At 42.5% G+C, this 17965-nt stretch overlaps 2 protein-coding genes across 3 annotated transcripts in view; one reads left to right on the top strand and one right to left on the bottom strand.

Annotated features, from left to right (window-relative positions):
• Positions 1-2613, bottom strand: part of BORCS5 (BLOC-1 related complex subunit 5) — a 103868-nt gene extending 101255 nt beyond the window's left edge. Inside the window, exon 1 of one of the 2 annotated variants that reach the window (XM_036866435.1) lies at positions 2555-2613. In XM_036866435.1, coding sequence (XP_036722330.1) covers position 2555 — 1 coding nt within the window. In that variant the 5' untranslated portion in view covers positions 2556-2613. Of the gene's footprint in view, positions 1-2188 lie in introns of both variants that reach the window. The other variant, XM_036866434.1, reaches the window with a different exon arrangement.
• A 13292-nt stretch (positions 2614-15905) lies between these two features.
• LOC118902370 (60S ribosomal protein L11-like) lies at positions 15906-16482 on the top strand. Its single transcript, XM_036866603.1, has one exon. It carries the CDS (start codon positions 15919-15921, stop codon positions 16453-16455), a length of 537 nt encoding a protein of 178 aa, XP_036722498.1. The 5' UTR covers positions 15906-15918; the 3' UTR covers positions 16456-16482.
• The last annotated feature ends 1483 nt before the right edge of the window (positions 16483-17965 follow it).

Here is a 17965-nt window from a genome sequence, read left to right as displayed (position 1 = left end):
TCCCATGGTATTCAAAAAAAACCTTCAAACTTTATAGGACCATATACCATCTATGAGACTGCTTTTGTAGTTAAAAGTTTATTATTCAAAACACAAAATAATAACCAGATTGTTTTTAATTTTTACTTCTTTGATCCTCCTGACGTTTGTCCCTATTTCCCAATGAGGAAATAAGCATACAAAATTTAGCTGTGACTTGCCCAAAGTCACCAGTGCTAGAAACAGAGTTAAGAAGGGAATTGGAGGTAAATGGATTGTTGGTGTACATGGCCCATCCCAGTGACGCTGGGGTTGCAAAGCTGTGTAGCCACCCTATCACAGCAAGCCCAGCATGACGAATAGATCCTAGTCACAGGAAAAAAATCCTGGTTCTTAACCCTAGATGATGGCACCAGCCCCCTCACCCTTAGAGTCACAGGGCAGAAAGAACCAGCAGGTCCACTGTAGGCTGAGGCAAAATAAAGAAACTTGAAGGACTGCTAAAGAGGCAGGTCAATTTCAGGTACCTAGGAGAATGTAATCCATTTAGAGGGAAGTGATTCAAACTATCAAGGACTCCCCAGACCAAGACATCCTCTGCTCCCAAACATCTTCTGGTTGGGGCAAGAGGGAATCTTTATTGTTTTACACTCTAGAAGGTAGTATTTGCAGGCCCATCATAATCATGTCTCAAAGGTTGATCCAGGTATGCCATAGAACTGCCCTGCCTCCTGGAGGCTAACATCTCTTAAGGCTTGGCATTCACTCTTTTACAATCTCAGCTACTTTCATTGCTCTTCGAGAAGTCTCTCTTCGCCTCTTTTGGTAATTTACTTAATGTTTTACAAATCCCAAGCCAGAAATCTTTCCTAGTACAAATTCAGTGATTCCTCCTTCCCCAGATTCCAGAGGAAAACAGAGTTTACTAGATTCCAGCTAGTCTCTACTACTTGTCTGTAAAATGGAGCTACTGTGAGGATTAAACATGAACACACGTGAAGCACTTAGCACAGGGAACCAGGTAAATTCTAACCTATGCTATTCGGTAGTATTGGTTAGTATGCTCTAGTACTGGTTAGAGCCCATGCTGTTGGTTAGTAGGTGAGCAAGCCTATTAAAAAGATGACACGCTTCTCACAAAATATGCTTCTGGCCTGACACAGAGGCAAGAAGGTAAGGGGTAACAATTATTACTGCATTTGTTGTAACAGATACTACATTCTGGGTCTTTCAAAGAAATAAGAATGAATGTAGCAGTAGATGCTGCTCACCGTTAAAATCTGTCTCAATCTAGCCCCCAGAATGATAGACTGAACTAGCCTTGAAGGTTACATTTCAGTGTGGAATACCAATAGACCTGCTAGCTTCTACATTTCTGAACTACATATCCTACCAAGATCACAGCAGTCCATGACCAGGGCTCTTTTAAGGACCCAGATATAAGCCAATTTGGATTAGCAACTCCAGAGCTTATCTGGGACAGTCCTAGTGGTCCTAGAGTTTGGTGGGTAACAACAAAAAAAGGAGCAAATGATCCTCAATTAAGCATCAGCTGTTTTATTTGAGGGCTCACTATACTACAGGAACGATAATCCTCCCATTCCTACATCAAACTCGGAGAGAAATCTAAACAACATGGGCGGGGGAAGAATAGGGAAAAACACCAGATCTTGCCTTCCTGGCCAGCTTCTGTATTAGAAAGGGAGCCGAGACACCTTCCGATGGGAAGATGCAGTTTCTGGACTCGCTCTCACCCAAGGGTTCACAGCGACTGTTCACCTGCCACACATCCCTTCTGAAAAAGAATCTCTAGAACCCATTTTTAAGAAGGAATCTGTTCTTTCAGGTCCTAAGACCCATCCACTGCGCGACCCAAATCTCACTGTCAGTCATGAATACTAAAGCCAAATATTAATTAGGTCCTCCTTCAAAGAGTAGGCTGCAGCTGAGAGGAACAGCTGTTCTGAAAACAAATAATGGGCTCGGGCGCCCACGCTGGCTTAGCCTGCAATCACAGGTACCGGCTTCCATCAGGGGAATCAAGGCTAGGGCAGATAGTAATTTTTTTTTTTTCTTTTTAAGAAAAAAGCATGGTGAGAGCTTTCTGTGCGTTCCTGTCCGCCGGTCCCAGTCCCCAGCAGGCTGGAAGGCAGCCCGCCCCGCAAGCTAACAGGGCTGGCTGGAGAAGGGTGGAGATCAGGGCACCGACCTGAGGAGTTCAGATCGTTGGGTCGGCTCTCGGCCTCGGAGCTCTGCTCACTGCCCATGGTGCTGGCAGCGGAGGAACGGCGGAACGGGCGGCGACCGCTCGGGCGGCGGGGCGACAGGGAAGGGGCCGGGGACCTGGATGCGGAGGCTACACAGGCTGCGCTGTGGGGATGGCGCGCCCAGCCCAGGCGGGGGCGCGGGCGGCGGGGGACCGGGGAGGCCCTATTCGGGGAAGGACGTGCAAGGAGGTGCGGCGGAGCTACACACCGCTCGTCTGCCTTATTTAGGGAAACCCAAGGCAAGGAGGCGGGGAAACGCCGGGCACCCGCCGCGCCGGCGGCCGGCGGGCGGCACCGCTTTCACTCACTCGCTCGGGCGCCGCACGCTTGTTCCTTCTCGGACGCGGATTGGCGGCGCCGGCAGCGCGCAGCCGTCAGTTCCGGGTTAGAAGGCCCACCCCCACGCCACCGCCCCGGGCCCGAGGGAGGGCGGGGAAACTCGCGCTGGCGACTCCGGGGGCGCAGCCTTAAAGGGCCCGATCACCTCAAAGCCAGAACCGCCCCAAAGGGTTACCCATTTCCTGTTGTAATGTTGCGCGTCACCTTTAAGTATCATCCACACCCGAGGCACTTTATCCCCATCGTTAGAACTTTATTAATAGGCTTTTGGGGAGTTTGTTTTTGTGTGTGTGTTTTTTGGTATTTATTTTTGGTTTTTTTTAATTGACATATAATTGACATAATATTGTATGAGTTTCAGGTGTACAACATAATGATACGATATTTGTAATATATTGCAAAAAATTTAACCTTGTTTTACAGATGGGGAAAGAGAGGTGCTAGATAGATTTAGAATTGGAATCCACAGCTGCCTGGATGCCAAGCTCCTGTTTCAGTTCCCAAAGCTGGAAGTTTGGCAGTGGAAGACCGTACAAAAAATACTAGATGGTGAAAGAAGGAGCTGGAAATGAGTAGAAAATGCTGATTCATGTGTTAGGGCGTTTGTTCATCTTCAAAGGAAAGTGGATGCCCCAAGTCTAGTCACTTTCTGGCCACCTTGACAATTATCCACGAGGCATTCTGAAACGAGCAAAGGCAAGAAAGAAGTACTACAGGTAACGCAATACAGAAACTTCCAACTTTGGCAGGTCAAGGACTTACACCTAGCAATGCATTCCCACCAAGGAGTTGGGTGGCTCTGGGGTTCTCAGAACTTTGCAACTCATTTTATATTGTTTGTTTCACGAAATTTCCAGCAAATGCCCTGAGAGTGTCAAATTGATGAAATGATTTTCAAGTCCCTTCCACTCTACCATATCACAGACATTTCTCCTGTTTTCACTCATTTGATTTTCACAACAACCCTGACGCCCATAAACAGGTAACTTCCTCATGGTTAGGTAAGTGGTGAAACTAGGATTTAGGACTCTCTGGTTACAAATCTCATGCCCTTTCCTCTGCTCACCATTACAATACAGTCGTCCCTGGGTATCCGCAGTTCCTGCGTATCCACGGGGGATTGGTTCCAGGACCTCCAGCAGATACCAAAATCCATGGATCCTCAAATCCCTTACAGTTGGCCCCTCCAATTTCAAAGGGTAGGAACACTTGGGTATGTAGGGCCCACTGTACCTTGAGAAAAGTGCAAATGAATGTAAATTCAGTATTTTGTGGGAATGTGAAGATAGAACTAAAAACTGCCTGAGAGATCAAAAGAGTCTCCTAAAAGACTATAGTCTTGAAGTTTACATAAACCACCAGGCTGATGGGACTGGGAAGGCCTTACTAAGCAATGTGCCCATTCCCTCTTGGGGCTCTCTCTCAAGACATTCCCTCTTTAGGGATGGGTGAGAGAAGAAGTAAGAGTGGGGAGAGTAAGTCATATTCTGACTCCTGTTCCCTCTCTTCCACACCAAAGTATATTTATCTTGTGTTCCATACCCTAATCTGTACTGGTGTGATGGTGGTTTTTATGCTTCCCTTAGGATAGACGTTTCATTTTAAAAGGAATATTTTGTCTATCAACTGATGAATAGATAAATATATCATCCCATTCTCTACTGGCCAGCAAGGTCTCTGCTGAGAAATCTGCTGACAACGCTATGTATGAGAGATTTTTTTTCTCTTGATGCTTTTAAAATTCACTCTTTGTTTCTGATTTTAGACAATTTTATAATTTGTCTTGGAAAAGAACGTTTTGGATTGAGATTTTGGGGTGAGCTATTAGCTTCATGAAGTTGTATGTCCAAGTCTCTCCCCAGGTTTGGAAAGTTCTCAGCTATAATTTCTTTAAATAAGCTTTTTACCCTATCTCCTGCTCTCCTCCTTCTGAGACTCCAGTGATACGTACATCGTCTCTCTTGTGGTGTCCTATAAGTCCCATAGGTTTTCTTCATTCCTTTTCTTTTCTTTTCTTTTTTAAATTAATTAATTTATTTATTTTTGGCTGTGTTGGGTCTTTGTTGCTGGGCACAGGCTTTCTCCAGTTGCAACGAGCGGGGACTACTCTTCATTGTGGTGCGCAGGCTTCTCATTGCGGTAGCTTCTCTTGCTGTGGCGCACGGGCTCTAGAGTGCAGGCTTCAGTAGTTGTGGCTCACAGGCTTCGTTGCTCCCCGGCATGTGGGATCTTCCCGGACCAGGGCTCGAACCAGTGTCCCCTGCATTGGCAGGCGGATTCTTAACCACTGCACTACCAGGGAAGTCCTCTTCATTCCTTTTCATTCTTTTTTCTTTTTTGCTCCTCTGTTTGGGTAATTTCAATTGATCTAGTGGCCTTCTAGATCACTGATTCCTTCTGGTTGGTCAAACCTGCCGTTGAAGCTCCCTGTTGAATTCTTCAGTTCAGTCATATTCTTCTGCTTCAAAATTATTGTTTGGTTCTTTTATTATGTGTTCTGTCTCTTCTTTGAACTCATTTTGTTCTTGTATTGTTTTCCTGATAGCGCTAGATTGTTTGTCTTCTTTTCTAGCTCTCTGAGCATCTTTAGAACAATTATTTTGAATTCTTTATCGGGCAATTCTTGGACCTCCATTTCTTTGGGGCCAGTTACTGGAGGCTTACTATATTCCTTTGGAGGACTCATGGTTCCCTGATTCTTCGTGATCTCTGTAACCTTGCATAAGTGTCTGCTCATTTGAAGAAGCAGTCACCTCCTCCAGGCTTTATGAGCTGACTTTGGTAAAGGAAGATTTTCACTTGCAGGTGGGGACGTGCTGGAGCATGCTGTGACTCCAAGTCTAGTGGTGCAGGGCACCAAGTGCAGGGGTATGTGGTGGCACAGGGTTCAGGGTTACATGGTATCTTTTAACTCAGGCCACTGGAATCCACAGTGTCAACAACTGTGGCCCTTGGCAAGCACTTCAGTGTGTCTATAGTGGCTCTAAGGGCCACTGTTGGGGTCCTCAGCAGCCCCTCCAGATCCAGCGGCTAGAGACCAGACAGGTAGTAGTGGTTGCTGATGCCGTAGTGATGCACACACTCGGCTGCGGGGGTGCAGCTGCAGGTGCCTATAGAGACGCAGGAGCTGGTTGCCAACACACACATAGCAGTGGGGGACAGGGCAGGCAGAAAGGCTCAGTGCCAGCCAAATGCTCATTGGCACCTGCAGGGGTCCTGGCTGTTGGCTAGCACTCCTTTAGCTGCCAGGTCTCACCGTGGGTGCACGGCAGTGGAGGCCAGGGACAGGGGCCTGGCCAGGGGCATGCAGGTGCACATCTGGAGGGACTGGCTGAGGTGAGCGCAGTGGTACAGGCCAGTGACAGAAGGGCCTGATCTGGGCCCACAAGCAGCTGCGGGGGCCCTGGCTGTTGGCACGCCCTTCTGTGGCCACACAGTTTGCCCCAGGCACGTGCACTGCGGGGGAGGCCCGTGACGGGCATCAGGTGGTTGGCATGCAAGGTTGCAGCTGGAAGGGCTAGCCCAGATTGTGCACATGATGGTGGACGTCAACCAGAGGGTCCAGACTGGCATCTTGCATTCATGCAACCACAGAGGCCTGGGCTGGCTGCCAGTGTGGTTCTAGACTCCAGGGGAGGATAGGGGCAGGGGAGGGAGCAGAGAGGGACACAGGCAGCTGTCATCAGTGGGTGTGAATACCTGTAGGGTGAAATCTATGGGGGGCAGGGTCTGAGGTAGCTGTGCTGGTCATCGGTTTCTTCAGTGGTGAAAGCTGCTGGGTTTGTTTGCAGAGCAGGTCACTGGAACCGTGATCTCTTCTGCTGCATAACTGCTGTTAGAAGTTCCTGCTTTTCTTCCTCGTTCCTAGCCATCTCTATACGTCTTAGCTTTGCAGGTCTGGGTGGGGTGAAACCAAACGTGGACCATCATGCGGTGCCCTGAAAGGCTGGGGAAGCTGGGTCCTCACCCCACTCCTCCTTTCCAGCAAGGGGAACTCTTTCTTGCTGGCAAATTCCCTCTTGGTGCTGAGCAGTGCTGGCTAGGGGGATGGGATGATGTGGGCAAAATGAAGCTACCTTCCTTCTTTCCTTGTGTAGTTATTCTCAAGTTTTTTGTTCTGCTGGGTTGCTGTAGTTTCTTAAGTGGACTCCAGAGCTCTCCCAGACCTGTTTTTGTTTGTAGATAGCTGTCTAACTGTTCATCTTTGTGGGGGCACAGAGGCTGGGGCCTCCTATGTTGCCATTTGTTTTCAATGAATGGATAAATAAAACGTGGTATATCTGTATAGTAGGGTATTATTTGGCAGGGAAAAAGAAGGGAAATGAAGTACTAATACATGCTGCAACATGGATAAACCTTGAAAACATTATGTTATGTGAAACAAGCCCATCACAAAAGACCACGTATTGTAGATTCCATTTACATGAAATGTCCACAAGGGGCACTATAGAGACAAAAATAAGTAAGTCTAAGGCTGAAAAGGAGGGCGGGTGCTGAGGGGATATGGGGAGTGACTGTTAATGGGTGTGGGGATTTCTTTCTGGGAGTGTTGAAAATGTTCTAAAATTTATTGTGGTGGGAATTCCCTGGTGGTCCAGTAGTTAGGACTCCGTGCTTCCACCGCAGGAGGCACGGGTTCGATCCCTGGTCGGGGAACTAAGATCCCGCATGACCTGTGGTGCAGCCAAAGGGAAAAAAAAAAAAAAAGAAAAGAAAGCTAAAATTTACTGTGATCATGGTTGCACAACTCTGTGAATATATTAAAAATCACTGAATTGCACACTTTAGGCGAATTGTATAGTTATGTGAACTATATCTCAATAAAGCTGTTACTCAGAAAAAGGATATTGGAAGATAAAATGCCTTCATTCATTGACTCAGAGTGTATGGGGAGCCTATAATTTGCCAGGCACTTGCTAGACACTAGGGAAGAAAGATCCAGCAAGACTCAGTCTCCCTATCCTTAGGAAGCTTACAGTCTGGTGGCAAGAAAATTAAATGGACATTTTTTTATCTGGCCGCAGGTTGCGGGATCTTAGTTCCCCAACCAGGGATCAAACCTGTGCCCCCTGCAGTGGAAGCTCGGAGCCTTAACCACTGGACTGCCCCGGAAGTCCCTAAACGGGCGTTTATAACACAAGGATTCTGCTGGAGAAGGAAGGTAGCTTCATTTTTTCCACTCTGTCCCACCCCCCGCCAGCCAGCACTACTCAACACAAAGAGGAAACTTCCCAGCAAGAGAGAGTTCCCCTTGCGATGAAACAAATGAACTGATTTACAGAACAGAAATAGAGTCACAGGTGTAGAAAACAAACTTATGGTTACCAAGGGGAAAGGGGGGGAGGGATAGATTGGGAGATTGGGATTGACATATACACACTATTTTATATAAAATAGATAGCTAATAAGGACCTACTGTACAGCACAGGGAACTCTACTCAATACTCTTTAATGGCCTATAGGGGAAAAGAATCTAAAAAAGAGTGGATATGTGAATATGTATAACTGACTCACTTTGCTGTACAGCAGAAACTAACACAACATTGTAAATCAACTATACTCCAATAAAAGTTAATTAAAAAGAAAAAAAAAAAAAAAAAGAAAGAGTTCCCCTTGCAATGAAACAAATGAACCGATTTACAGAACAGAAATAGAGTCACAGGTGTAGAAAACAAACTTATGGTTACCATGGGGAAGGGGGGGAGGGATAGATTGGGAGATTGGGATTGACATATACACACTATTATATATAAAATAGATAGCTAATAAGGACCTACTGTACAGCACAGGGAACTCTACTCAATACTCTTTAATGGCCTATAGGGGAAAAGAATCTAAAAAAGAGTGGATATGTGAATATGTATAACTGACTCACTTTGCTGTACAGCAGAAACTAACACAACATTGTAAATCAACTATACTCCAATAAAAGTTAAAAAAAAAAAAAAAAAAAAAAAAAAAGAAAGAGTTCCCCTTGCAATGAAACAAATGAACTGATTTACAGAACAGAAATAGAGTCACAGGTGTAGAAAACAAACTTATGGTTACCAAGGGGAAAGGGGGGGAGGGATAGATTGGGAGATTGGGATTGACATATACACACTATTATATATAAAATAGATAGCTAATAAGGACCTACTGTACAGCACAGGGAACTCTACTCAATACTCTTTAATGGCCTATAGGGGAAAAGAATCTAAAAAAGAGTGGATATGTGAATATGTATAACTGACTCACTTTGCTGTACAGCAGAAACTAACACAACATTGTAAATCAACTATACTCCAATAAAAGTTAATTAAAAAAAAAAAAAAAAAAAAAAGAAAGAGTTCCCCTTGCAATGAAACAAATGAACTGATTTACAGAACAGAAATAGAGTCACAGATGTAGAAAACAAACTTATGGTTACCAAGGGGAAAGGGGGGGAGGGATAGATTGGGAGATTGGGATTGACATATACACACTATTATATATAAAATAGATAGCTAATAAGGACCTACTGTATAGCCCAGGGAACTCTACTCAATACTCTTTAATGGCCTATAGGGGAAAAGAATCTAAAAAAGAGTGGATATGTGAATATGTATAACTGACTCACTTTGCTGTACAGCAGAAACTAACACAACATTGTAAATCAACTATACTCCAATAAAAGTTAATTAAAAAGAAAAAAAAAAAAAAAAGAAAGAGTTCCCCTTGCAATGAAACAAATGAACTGATTTACAGAACAGAAATAGAGTCACAGGTGTAGAAAACAAACTTATGGTTACCAAGGGGAAAGGGGGGGAGGGATAGATTGGGAGATTGGGATTGACATATACACACTATTATATATAAAATAGATAGCTAATAAGGACCTACTGTACAGCACAGGGAACTCTACTCAATACTCTTTAATGGCCTATAGGGGAAAAGAATCTAAAAAAGAGTGGATATGTGAATATGTATAACTGACTCACTTTGCTGTACAGCAGAAACTAACACAACATTGTAAATCAACTATACTCCAATAAAAGTTAATTAAAAAGAAAAAAAAAAAAAAAAAAGAAAGAGTTCCCCTTGCAATGAAACAAATGAACTGATTTACAGAACAGAAATAGAGTCACAGGTGTAGAAAACAAACTTATGGTTACCAAGGGGAAAGGGGGGGAGGGATAGATTGGGAGATTGGGATTGACATATACACACTATTATATATAAAATAGATAGCTAATAAGGACCTACTGTACAGCACAGGGAACTCTACTCAATACTCTTTAATGGCCTATAGGGGAAAAGAATCTAAAAAAGAGTGGATATGTGAATATGTATAACTGACTCACTTTGCTGTACAGCAGAAACTAACACAACATTGTAAATCAACTACACTCCAATAAAAGTTAATTAAAAAAAAAAAAAAAAAAAAAAGAAAGAGTTCCCCTTGCAATGAAACAAATGAACTGATTTACAGAACAGAAATAGAGTCACAGGTGTAGAAAACAAACTTATGGTTACCAAGGGGAAAGGGGGGGAGGGATAGATTGGGAGATTGGGATTGACATATACACACTATTATATATAAAATAGATAGCTAATAAGGACCTACTGTACAGCACAGGGAACTCTACTCAATACTCTTTAATGGCCTATAGGGGAAAAGAATCTAAAAAAGAGTGGATATGTGAATATGTATAACTGACTCACTTTGCTGTACAGCAGAAACTAACACAACATTGTAAATCAACTATACTCCAATAAAAGTTAATTAAAAAGAAAAAAAAAAAAAAAAAGAAAGAGTTCCCCTTGCAATGAAACAAATGAACTGATTTACAGAACAGAAATAGAGTCACAGATGTAGAAAACAAACTTATGGTTACCAAGGGGAAAGGGGGGGAGGGATAGATTGGGAGATTGGGATTGACATATACACACTATTATATATAAAATAGATAGCTAATAAGGACCTACTGTATAGCCCAGGGAACTCTACTCAATACTCTTTAATGGCCTATAGGGGAAAAGAATCTAAAAAAGAGTGGATATGTGAATATGTATAACTGACTCACTTTGCTGTACAGCAGAAACTAACACAACATTGTAAATCAACTATACTCCAATAAAAGTAAATAAAAAAAAAAAAAAAAAAAAAAAAGAAAGAGTTCCCCTTGCAATGAAACAAATGAACTGATTTACAGAACAGAAATAGAGTCACAGATGTAGAAAACAAACTTATGGTTACCAAGGGGAAAGGGGGGGAGGGATAGATTGGGAGATTGGGATTGACATATACACACTATTATATATAAAATAGATAGCTAATAAGGACCTACTGTATAGCCCAGGGAACTCTACTCAATACTCTTTAATGGCCTATAGGGGAAAAGAATCTAAAAAAGAGTGGATATGTGAATATGTATAACTGACTCACTTTGCTGTACAGCAGAAACTAACACAACATTGTAAATCAACTATACTCCAATAAAAGTTAATTAAAAAGAAAAAAAAAAAAAAAAAGAAAGAGTTCCCCTTGCAATGAAACAAATGAACTGATTTACAGAACAGAAATAGAGTCACAGGTGTAGAAAACAAACTTATGGTTACCAAGGGGAAAGGGGGGGAGGGATAGATTGGGAGATTGGGATTGACATATACACACTATTATATATAAAATAGATAGCTAATAAGGACCTACTGTACAGCACAGGGAACTCTACTCAATACTCTTTAATGGCCTATAGGGGAAAAGAATCTAAAAAAGAGTGGATATGTGAATATGTATAACTGACTCACTTTGCTGTACAGCAGAAACTAACACAACATTGTAAATCAACTATACTCAAATAAAAGTTAATTAAAAAAAAAAAAAAAAAAAAAAAGAAAGAGTTCCCCTTGCAATGAAACAAATGAACTGATTTACAGAACAGAAATAGAGTCACAGGTGTAGAAAACAAACTTATGGTTACCAAGGGGAAAGGGGGGGAGGGATAGATTGGGAGATTGGGATTGACATATACACACTATTATATATAAAATAGATAGCTAATAAGGACCTACTGTATAGCCCAGGGAACTCTACTCAATACTCTTTAATGGCCTATAGGGGAAAAGAATCTAAAAAAGAGTGGATATGTGAATATGTATAACTGACTCACTTTGCTGTACAGCAGAAACTAACACAACATTGTAAATCAACTATACTCCAATAAAAGTTAATTAAAAAAAAAAAAAAAAAAAAAAAGAAAGAGTTCCCCTTGCAATGAAACAAATGAACTGATTTACAGAACAGAAATAGAGTCACAGATGTAGAAAACAAACTTATGGTTACCAAGGGGAAAGGGGGGGGAGGGATAGATTGGGAGATTGGGATTGACATATACACACTATTATATATAAATAGATAGCTAATAAGGACCTACTGTATAGCCCAGGGAACTCTACTCAATACTCTTTAATGGCCTATAGGGGAAAAGAATCTAAAAAAGAGTGGATATGTGAATATGTATAACTGACTCACTTTGCTGTACAGCAGAAACTAACACAACATTGTAAATCAACTATACTCCAATAAAAGTTAATTAAAAAGAAAAAAAAAAAAAAAAGAAAGAGTTCCCCTTGCAATGAAACAAATGAACTGATTTACAGAACAGAAATAGAGTCACAGATGTAGAAAACAAACTTATGGTTACCAAGGGGAAAGGGGGGGAGGGATAGATTGGGAGATTGGGATTGACATATACACACTATTATATATAAAATAGATAGCTAATAAGGACCTACTGTATAGCCCAGGGAACTCTACTCAATACTCTTTAATGGCCTATAGGGGAAAAGAATCTAAAAAAGAGTGGATATGTGAATATGTATAACTGACTCACTTTGCTGTACAGCAGAAACTAACACAACATTGTAAATCAACTATACTCCAATAAAAGTTAATTAAAAAGAAAAAAAAAAAAAAAAAGAAAGAGTTCCCCTTGCAATGAAACAAATGAACTGATTTACAAAACAGAAATAGAGTCACAGATGTAGAAAACAAACTTATGGTTACCAAGGGGAAAGGGGGGGAGGGATAGATTGGGAGATTGGGATTGACATATACACACTATTATATATAAAATAGATAGCTAATAAGGACCTACTGTATAGCCCAGGGAACTCTACTCAATACTCTTTAATGGCCAATAGGGGAAAACAATCTAAAAAAAAGTGGATATATGAATATGTATAACTGATTCACTTTGCTGTACAGCAGAAACTAACACAACATTGTAAATCAACTATATTCCAATAAAATTTAATTAAAAAGAAAAAAAGAAAAAGAAAGAGTTCCCCTTGCTAGAAAGAAGGAGTGGGGTGAGGACCCAGCTTCCCCAGCCTTTCAGGGTACCGCTGGAGGGGCTTCAGAGGTAGGATACATTTTGAGATTGATGCCTGTAGCACCCCTAAAATCACTTCCACATGAATAGCAACCTATGGGGCTTATATACACAATAAGGAAGAATTAAATAGCCTTTTCCTGTTTATAAAGCACTTTCATATATACTGTCCCTGTATGACCTGCCTGCAAAGTAGATAACACTTTCCTAATTTTACATAGAGGTTAAGGGGTTTACTCCTGATCACACAGCTAGTAAGTGATAAAACCAGGATTCAAGTTTTCTAAAACTCATTATGCCTCTGTCTACTCCAGACTAGCTCCTCCTCCTGTGTCTTTATTTTACCGGGCACCCCATCCACCTGGTCTCCCGAGCCAGAAACCTGGCTAGCCTCACCACCATAGCCAGCCCACCACCACGTCTGGAGAGCCTCTCTCCTTAATTTCTCTTTTGTCTCCTTGCATAGTTCAGGGCCTCCTCGCTTCTCTCATTCCTTGGAAAACAGAAGCCTCTGGCCTCACCTCCTTCAATGCATCCTTCATGTGGCTGGCACGGAGAATTTTCTAGAATATTAATCAGGTCTCTGAACCTATCACTGCCCTGCTAAAAACCTTCAATAATTCCCCATGGCTTCAAGATAAAGTTTAAAATTTAGCATATGAGAACATTCTTGCTCTGACCCCAGCCTCTCTCTATCCCTTTTTTTTTTTTTTTTTTTGGCTACACCCGCATGGCATTCGGGATCTTAGTACCCAGACCAAGGATTAAACCTGCACCCCTGCAGTGGGAGCACTGATTCTTAACCTCTGACTGCCAGGGTAGCTCCTATCCCTTTTTATACAGGCAAAGTTCATGCCAGTCGGGATGAAATTCCCTGAGAAGTGCTGTTTTCTCTGTCTGGAATATTCAGCTTTTCTCTCTCCATCTAGTTAACTGAGCTTCATCCTTCAAGAGTTAACTTATGGTTGGAAACTCATGTCCACACAAAACCCTGCGCACAGGTGTTTATAGCAGCTTTTTTCATAACTGCCAAAACTTGGAAGCCACCAAAGTATCCTTCGGTGGATGTATAAACAAACTCTGGACCAGACAATGGAAAATGAAAAGACATGGAGGAACCTCAAATGCATATTACAAAGTGAAAGAAGCCCATCTGAAAAGGCTGCATACTGTATGATTCCAAGTACGTGACATTCTGGAAAAGACAAAACTATGGAGATAGTAAAAAGACCCATGTTTGCCAGAGTTTGGGGTAAGGGAGAGGGATGAAAAGGCTGAACACAGAGGATTTGGAGGGCAGTGAAAATACTCTGTATGATACTATAATGGTGGATACATATCATTATGCATTTGTCCAAGCCCACGGAATGTACAACACTAAGAATGAGTGTAAGGTCAACTGTGGACTTTGGGTGATTTTAATGGGTCAATATAGGTTCCTCAGTTGTAATAAATATACCTCTCTTAGGTGGGATGTTGATAATGGGGAGGCTGTGAATGAGTGGGGGCAGGGGCATATGGGAAATCTCTGTACCTTCTCAATTTTGCTGTGAACCTAAAGGAGCTCTAAAAAAATAAAGTCTTAAAAAAAATTTGAACTTATGCACTTCCTCCCAGAAGTGCAGATTAGATGTCCCCTGTGTGAGCTTCCTTAGTTAGCATCTTCTATTATAACATGTAGTCTTTACACAATCATTGATTCACCTGTGTGTCTTTCCCACTGAACAATAAGCATCTTGAAGATAGATTTATAACCAAGCAGGACCCTATGGGGCCTTCCCAGGACAGATCCTCCCCCATATCCTCTGCTGTAGTTCTTCTCTGGAGTACCCAGATATAGTATTGATACCGACCAGGGTTCTTGGCCTTCCCCAATCAATAGAAATTGACTAGAGGCCAGAAAAGAAATTCAGGCAAGGCTTTACTGGGGCCCCGCTGCAGCAGGAGGGAGCGAGAACAAGCTTTTTCCTTATGTGCGGTCGGAGGGGTGGCTTAGGTGTTTTGCCCACCCCTTAGGTGGTGGTGAGTGCAGGGGGCATGCTCAGGACCCTGCTTTTCTCCCAACACCCTGCTTTTGGCTCCCGGCTCTTCAGAACTGGCTTTTGAGTTTTTTGGTCTTTTGTATCTTTTTGTCCATAATTTGCCCCAAGGCATGCACGCAGTTATTTTTAGTCCCATATAGTTTCTTTGTATTTTGCTGCTTGAGGAGAGGTTTGTCCAGGTGCAAGCACTGCAGCAAAGGTTCCCTGGTCCCAGCTGGTCTCAGTATCTCACGCATATCTCATGAGTTTTTCAGAGGCTAAAAACCACCACCACATGGAAGAAATTAACTATTTGATGATAATGAGCAAGTAGCTCCCAGACCTTCTGGCACCTAAGGATTGATAACGTTAACTGCCGTGTTACCTCACCATCAACCAGTCAGAGAATTATGCATGAGCTGATCACACACGCTGGGACGCTCCATCACCTGGCCTTTAAAAAGACTTTGCTGAAATGTTTCGGGGAGTTCCGGAGTTTTTTGGGCACTAGCCACCCGTTCTCCTAGCATGGCCCTGCAATAAACCTTTCTCTGCTCCAAACTCCAAGCTCTTGACATTTTAGTTTGTTTGGCTTCACTGTGCGTAGGGCACATGAACTTGTGTTCAATAACAGATTCGTGTCTTATCGGTCTTTAATTTCCCATGCAGATGCTTAATGCATATTTTCTGAATAAAATACTTCAAAAAATCTGCCTCTGCATAAATGGTACTTCTAAGTATTAGGAGAAGAGGATTTAGAATCTCTTCGGCAACAAGGTGACAATGGATATAATTTCTAATTTAAACTCCTAGTTCATATCAAGAGAAAATTTTTCTTTAATCATTATTTTCATCAATGTCCTCTGTTCACTGTCATAACTGAAAATATATTACTTCAACCATAACCGGGTTCATCGTATCAAAACCTTGCATCTGGCTCTCTTCCTGTTTCCCATCATGGTTCAGGATCAAGGTGCAAAGGAGAACCCCATGCGGGAACTTCGCATCTGCAAGCTCTGCCTCAACATCTGTGTAGGGGAGAGTGGAGACAGACTGACTGGGGCAGCCAAGGTGCTGGAGCAGCTCACAGGCCAGACCCCTGTGTTCTCCAAAGCTAGATACACTGTCAGATCCTTTGGCATCAGGAGAAATGAAAAGATCGCCATCCACTGCACAGTCTGTGAGGCCAACGCAGAAGAAATCCTGGAGGAAGGTCTAAAGGTGCGAGAGTGCGAATTAAGAAAAAATAACTTCTCAGGTACTGGAAACTTTGGTTTTGGAATCCGAGAACACATCAATCTGGGGATCAAATATGACCCAAGCATTGGCATCTACGGCCTAAACTTCTACGTGGCGCTGGGTAGGCCAGGTTTCAGCATCACAGACAAGAAGCGCAGGACAGGCTGCACTGGGGCCAAACACCTAATCAACAAAGGGGAGGCCATGTACTGGTTTCAGCAGAAGTATGATGGGATCATCCTTCCTGGCAAATAAATTCCTGTTTCAATCCAAAAGGCCAATAAAAAGTTTTCAGTGAAATGTAAAAAAACAAACAGACAAACAAAAACAACCCAAAAAACCAAAACCTTGAATCTGAAGTTCCTAAGTGGGGAAAGGTCTACTTAGCTCCTAGCATGGACCACGTATGAAAGGAGATTCAAAGATTGTGACCTCTCTATACCCTGGACCTTCGTGTATATCATCTACAGATAAAATGTACTCAGCACCTCAGTCTCTGGTTGCATCAGGAAAATTACTCCAATGGGAATTCACACCGGTTTACTTTGGTCACTCTTGAAAACAAATATTCGCAACATTATTGTAATTCAAGAGCAGGTCATCCTCTGGATACAACTAGTAGAGTTAGTTTCACACAATGGACCATTGTTCACAGGCATCTCTGGCAACATATGCCTCCAGTAGCTACTGGCTAAAACTAGAGCTGTTGGTTCTCAGGCCTAGAATAATAATCTACAGCTGCATGGTGCCTTAGTTTTGAAAGCTCTTTCACACCGACCAAGGTAGAGATACCGTGAAAGGTTAGAACACTTGGCAAGCTGTGTCAGTGGTTTAGTAACGTTGCACTTGTTCACCTGTATATGAGGCTGGGGGGAGCAAGCACTAATTTAGAAACACACTTGTAAAACCTACGCCTAGCCCTTCTTTTCCATTCACGCAATCAACAAATATATTTTTGTTAAATATTTACTATATACCTATTACATACCAGGTACTATGCTAAATATCAGGGATAAAATTTTAATAATAGACACCATTGTTTTCATCATTATTACCCATACTTATTAACAATAAATCATTCGTAATCCCAATGCCTTCCTGGAGTCTTGACTTGCACATTTAACTCAAGAATTGCCAACCTAATTAAGGACCCGCCATGCCTTGAACGATTGAAATAGGATTCTCTTAACTATGCCCATGATAGAAGGCACTGTAAACTCTTTTTTTTTTTTTAATTTTATTAATTTATTTTTGGCTGTGTTGGGTCTTTGTTGCTGCATGCGGGCTTTCTCTAGGTGCGGCGAGCGGGGGCTACTCTTTGTTGCCGTGCGTGGGCTGCTCATTGCGGTGGCTTCTCTTGTTGAGGAGCACGGGCTCTAGGCGCGCGGGCTTCAGTAGTTGTGGCTTGTGGGCTCTAGAGCGCAGTCTCAGTAGTTGTGGCACACAGGCTTAGTTGCTCCGAGGCATGTGGGATCTTCCCGGACCAGGGCTCAAACCCGTATCCCCTGTATTGGCAGGCGGATTCTTAACCACTGTGCCACCAGGGAAGCCCAGGCACTGTAAACTCTTGAACGTGAAGAAACTGTGATCAGTGGTTGCCTCTGGGGAGGAGAACTAGATTGGGACACAGGGGTGAGAGGCAGGGTTTTCATTGTACAGTCATATCTGGGAGATACCACGGTTCAGTTCCAGATAAAGCAAATATTGCAATAAAGTCACACAAATTTTTTGGTTTTCCAGTGCATATAAAAGTTATGTTTACACT

The sequence above is a fragment of the Balaenoptera musculus genome, chromosome 10, assembly GCF_009873245.2.
Source record: "Balaenoptera musculus isolate JJ_BM4_2016_0621 chromosome 10, mBalMus1.pri.v3, whole genome shotgun sequence".
In the NCBI taxonomy this organism is placed as follows: domain Eukaryota; kingdom Metazoa; phylum Chordata; class Mammalia; order Artiodactyla; family Balaenopteridae; genus Balaenoptera; species Balaenoptera musculus.
The sequence above is the reverse complement of the archived record's forward strand: the minus strand, read 5'-3'. Positions and strand labels throughout refer to the sequence as shown.

What these genes read in the sequence shown, in the direction of transcription:
- LOC118902370 (XM_036866603.1), top strand. Translation starts at nt 15,919, where the DNA reads ATGGTTCAGGATCAAGGTGCAAAGGAGAACCCCATGCGGGAACTTCGC.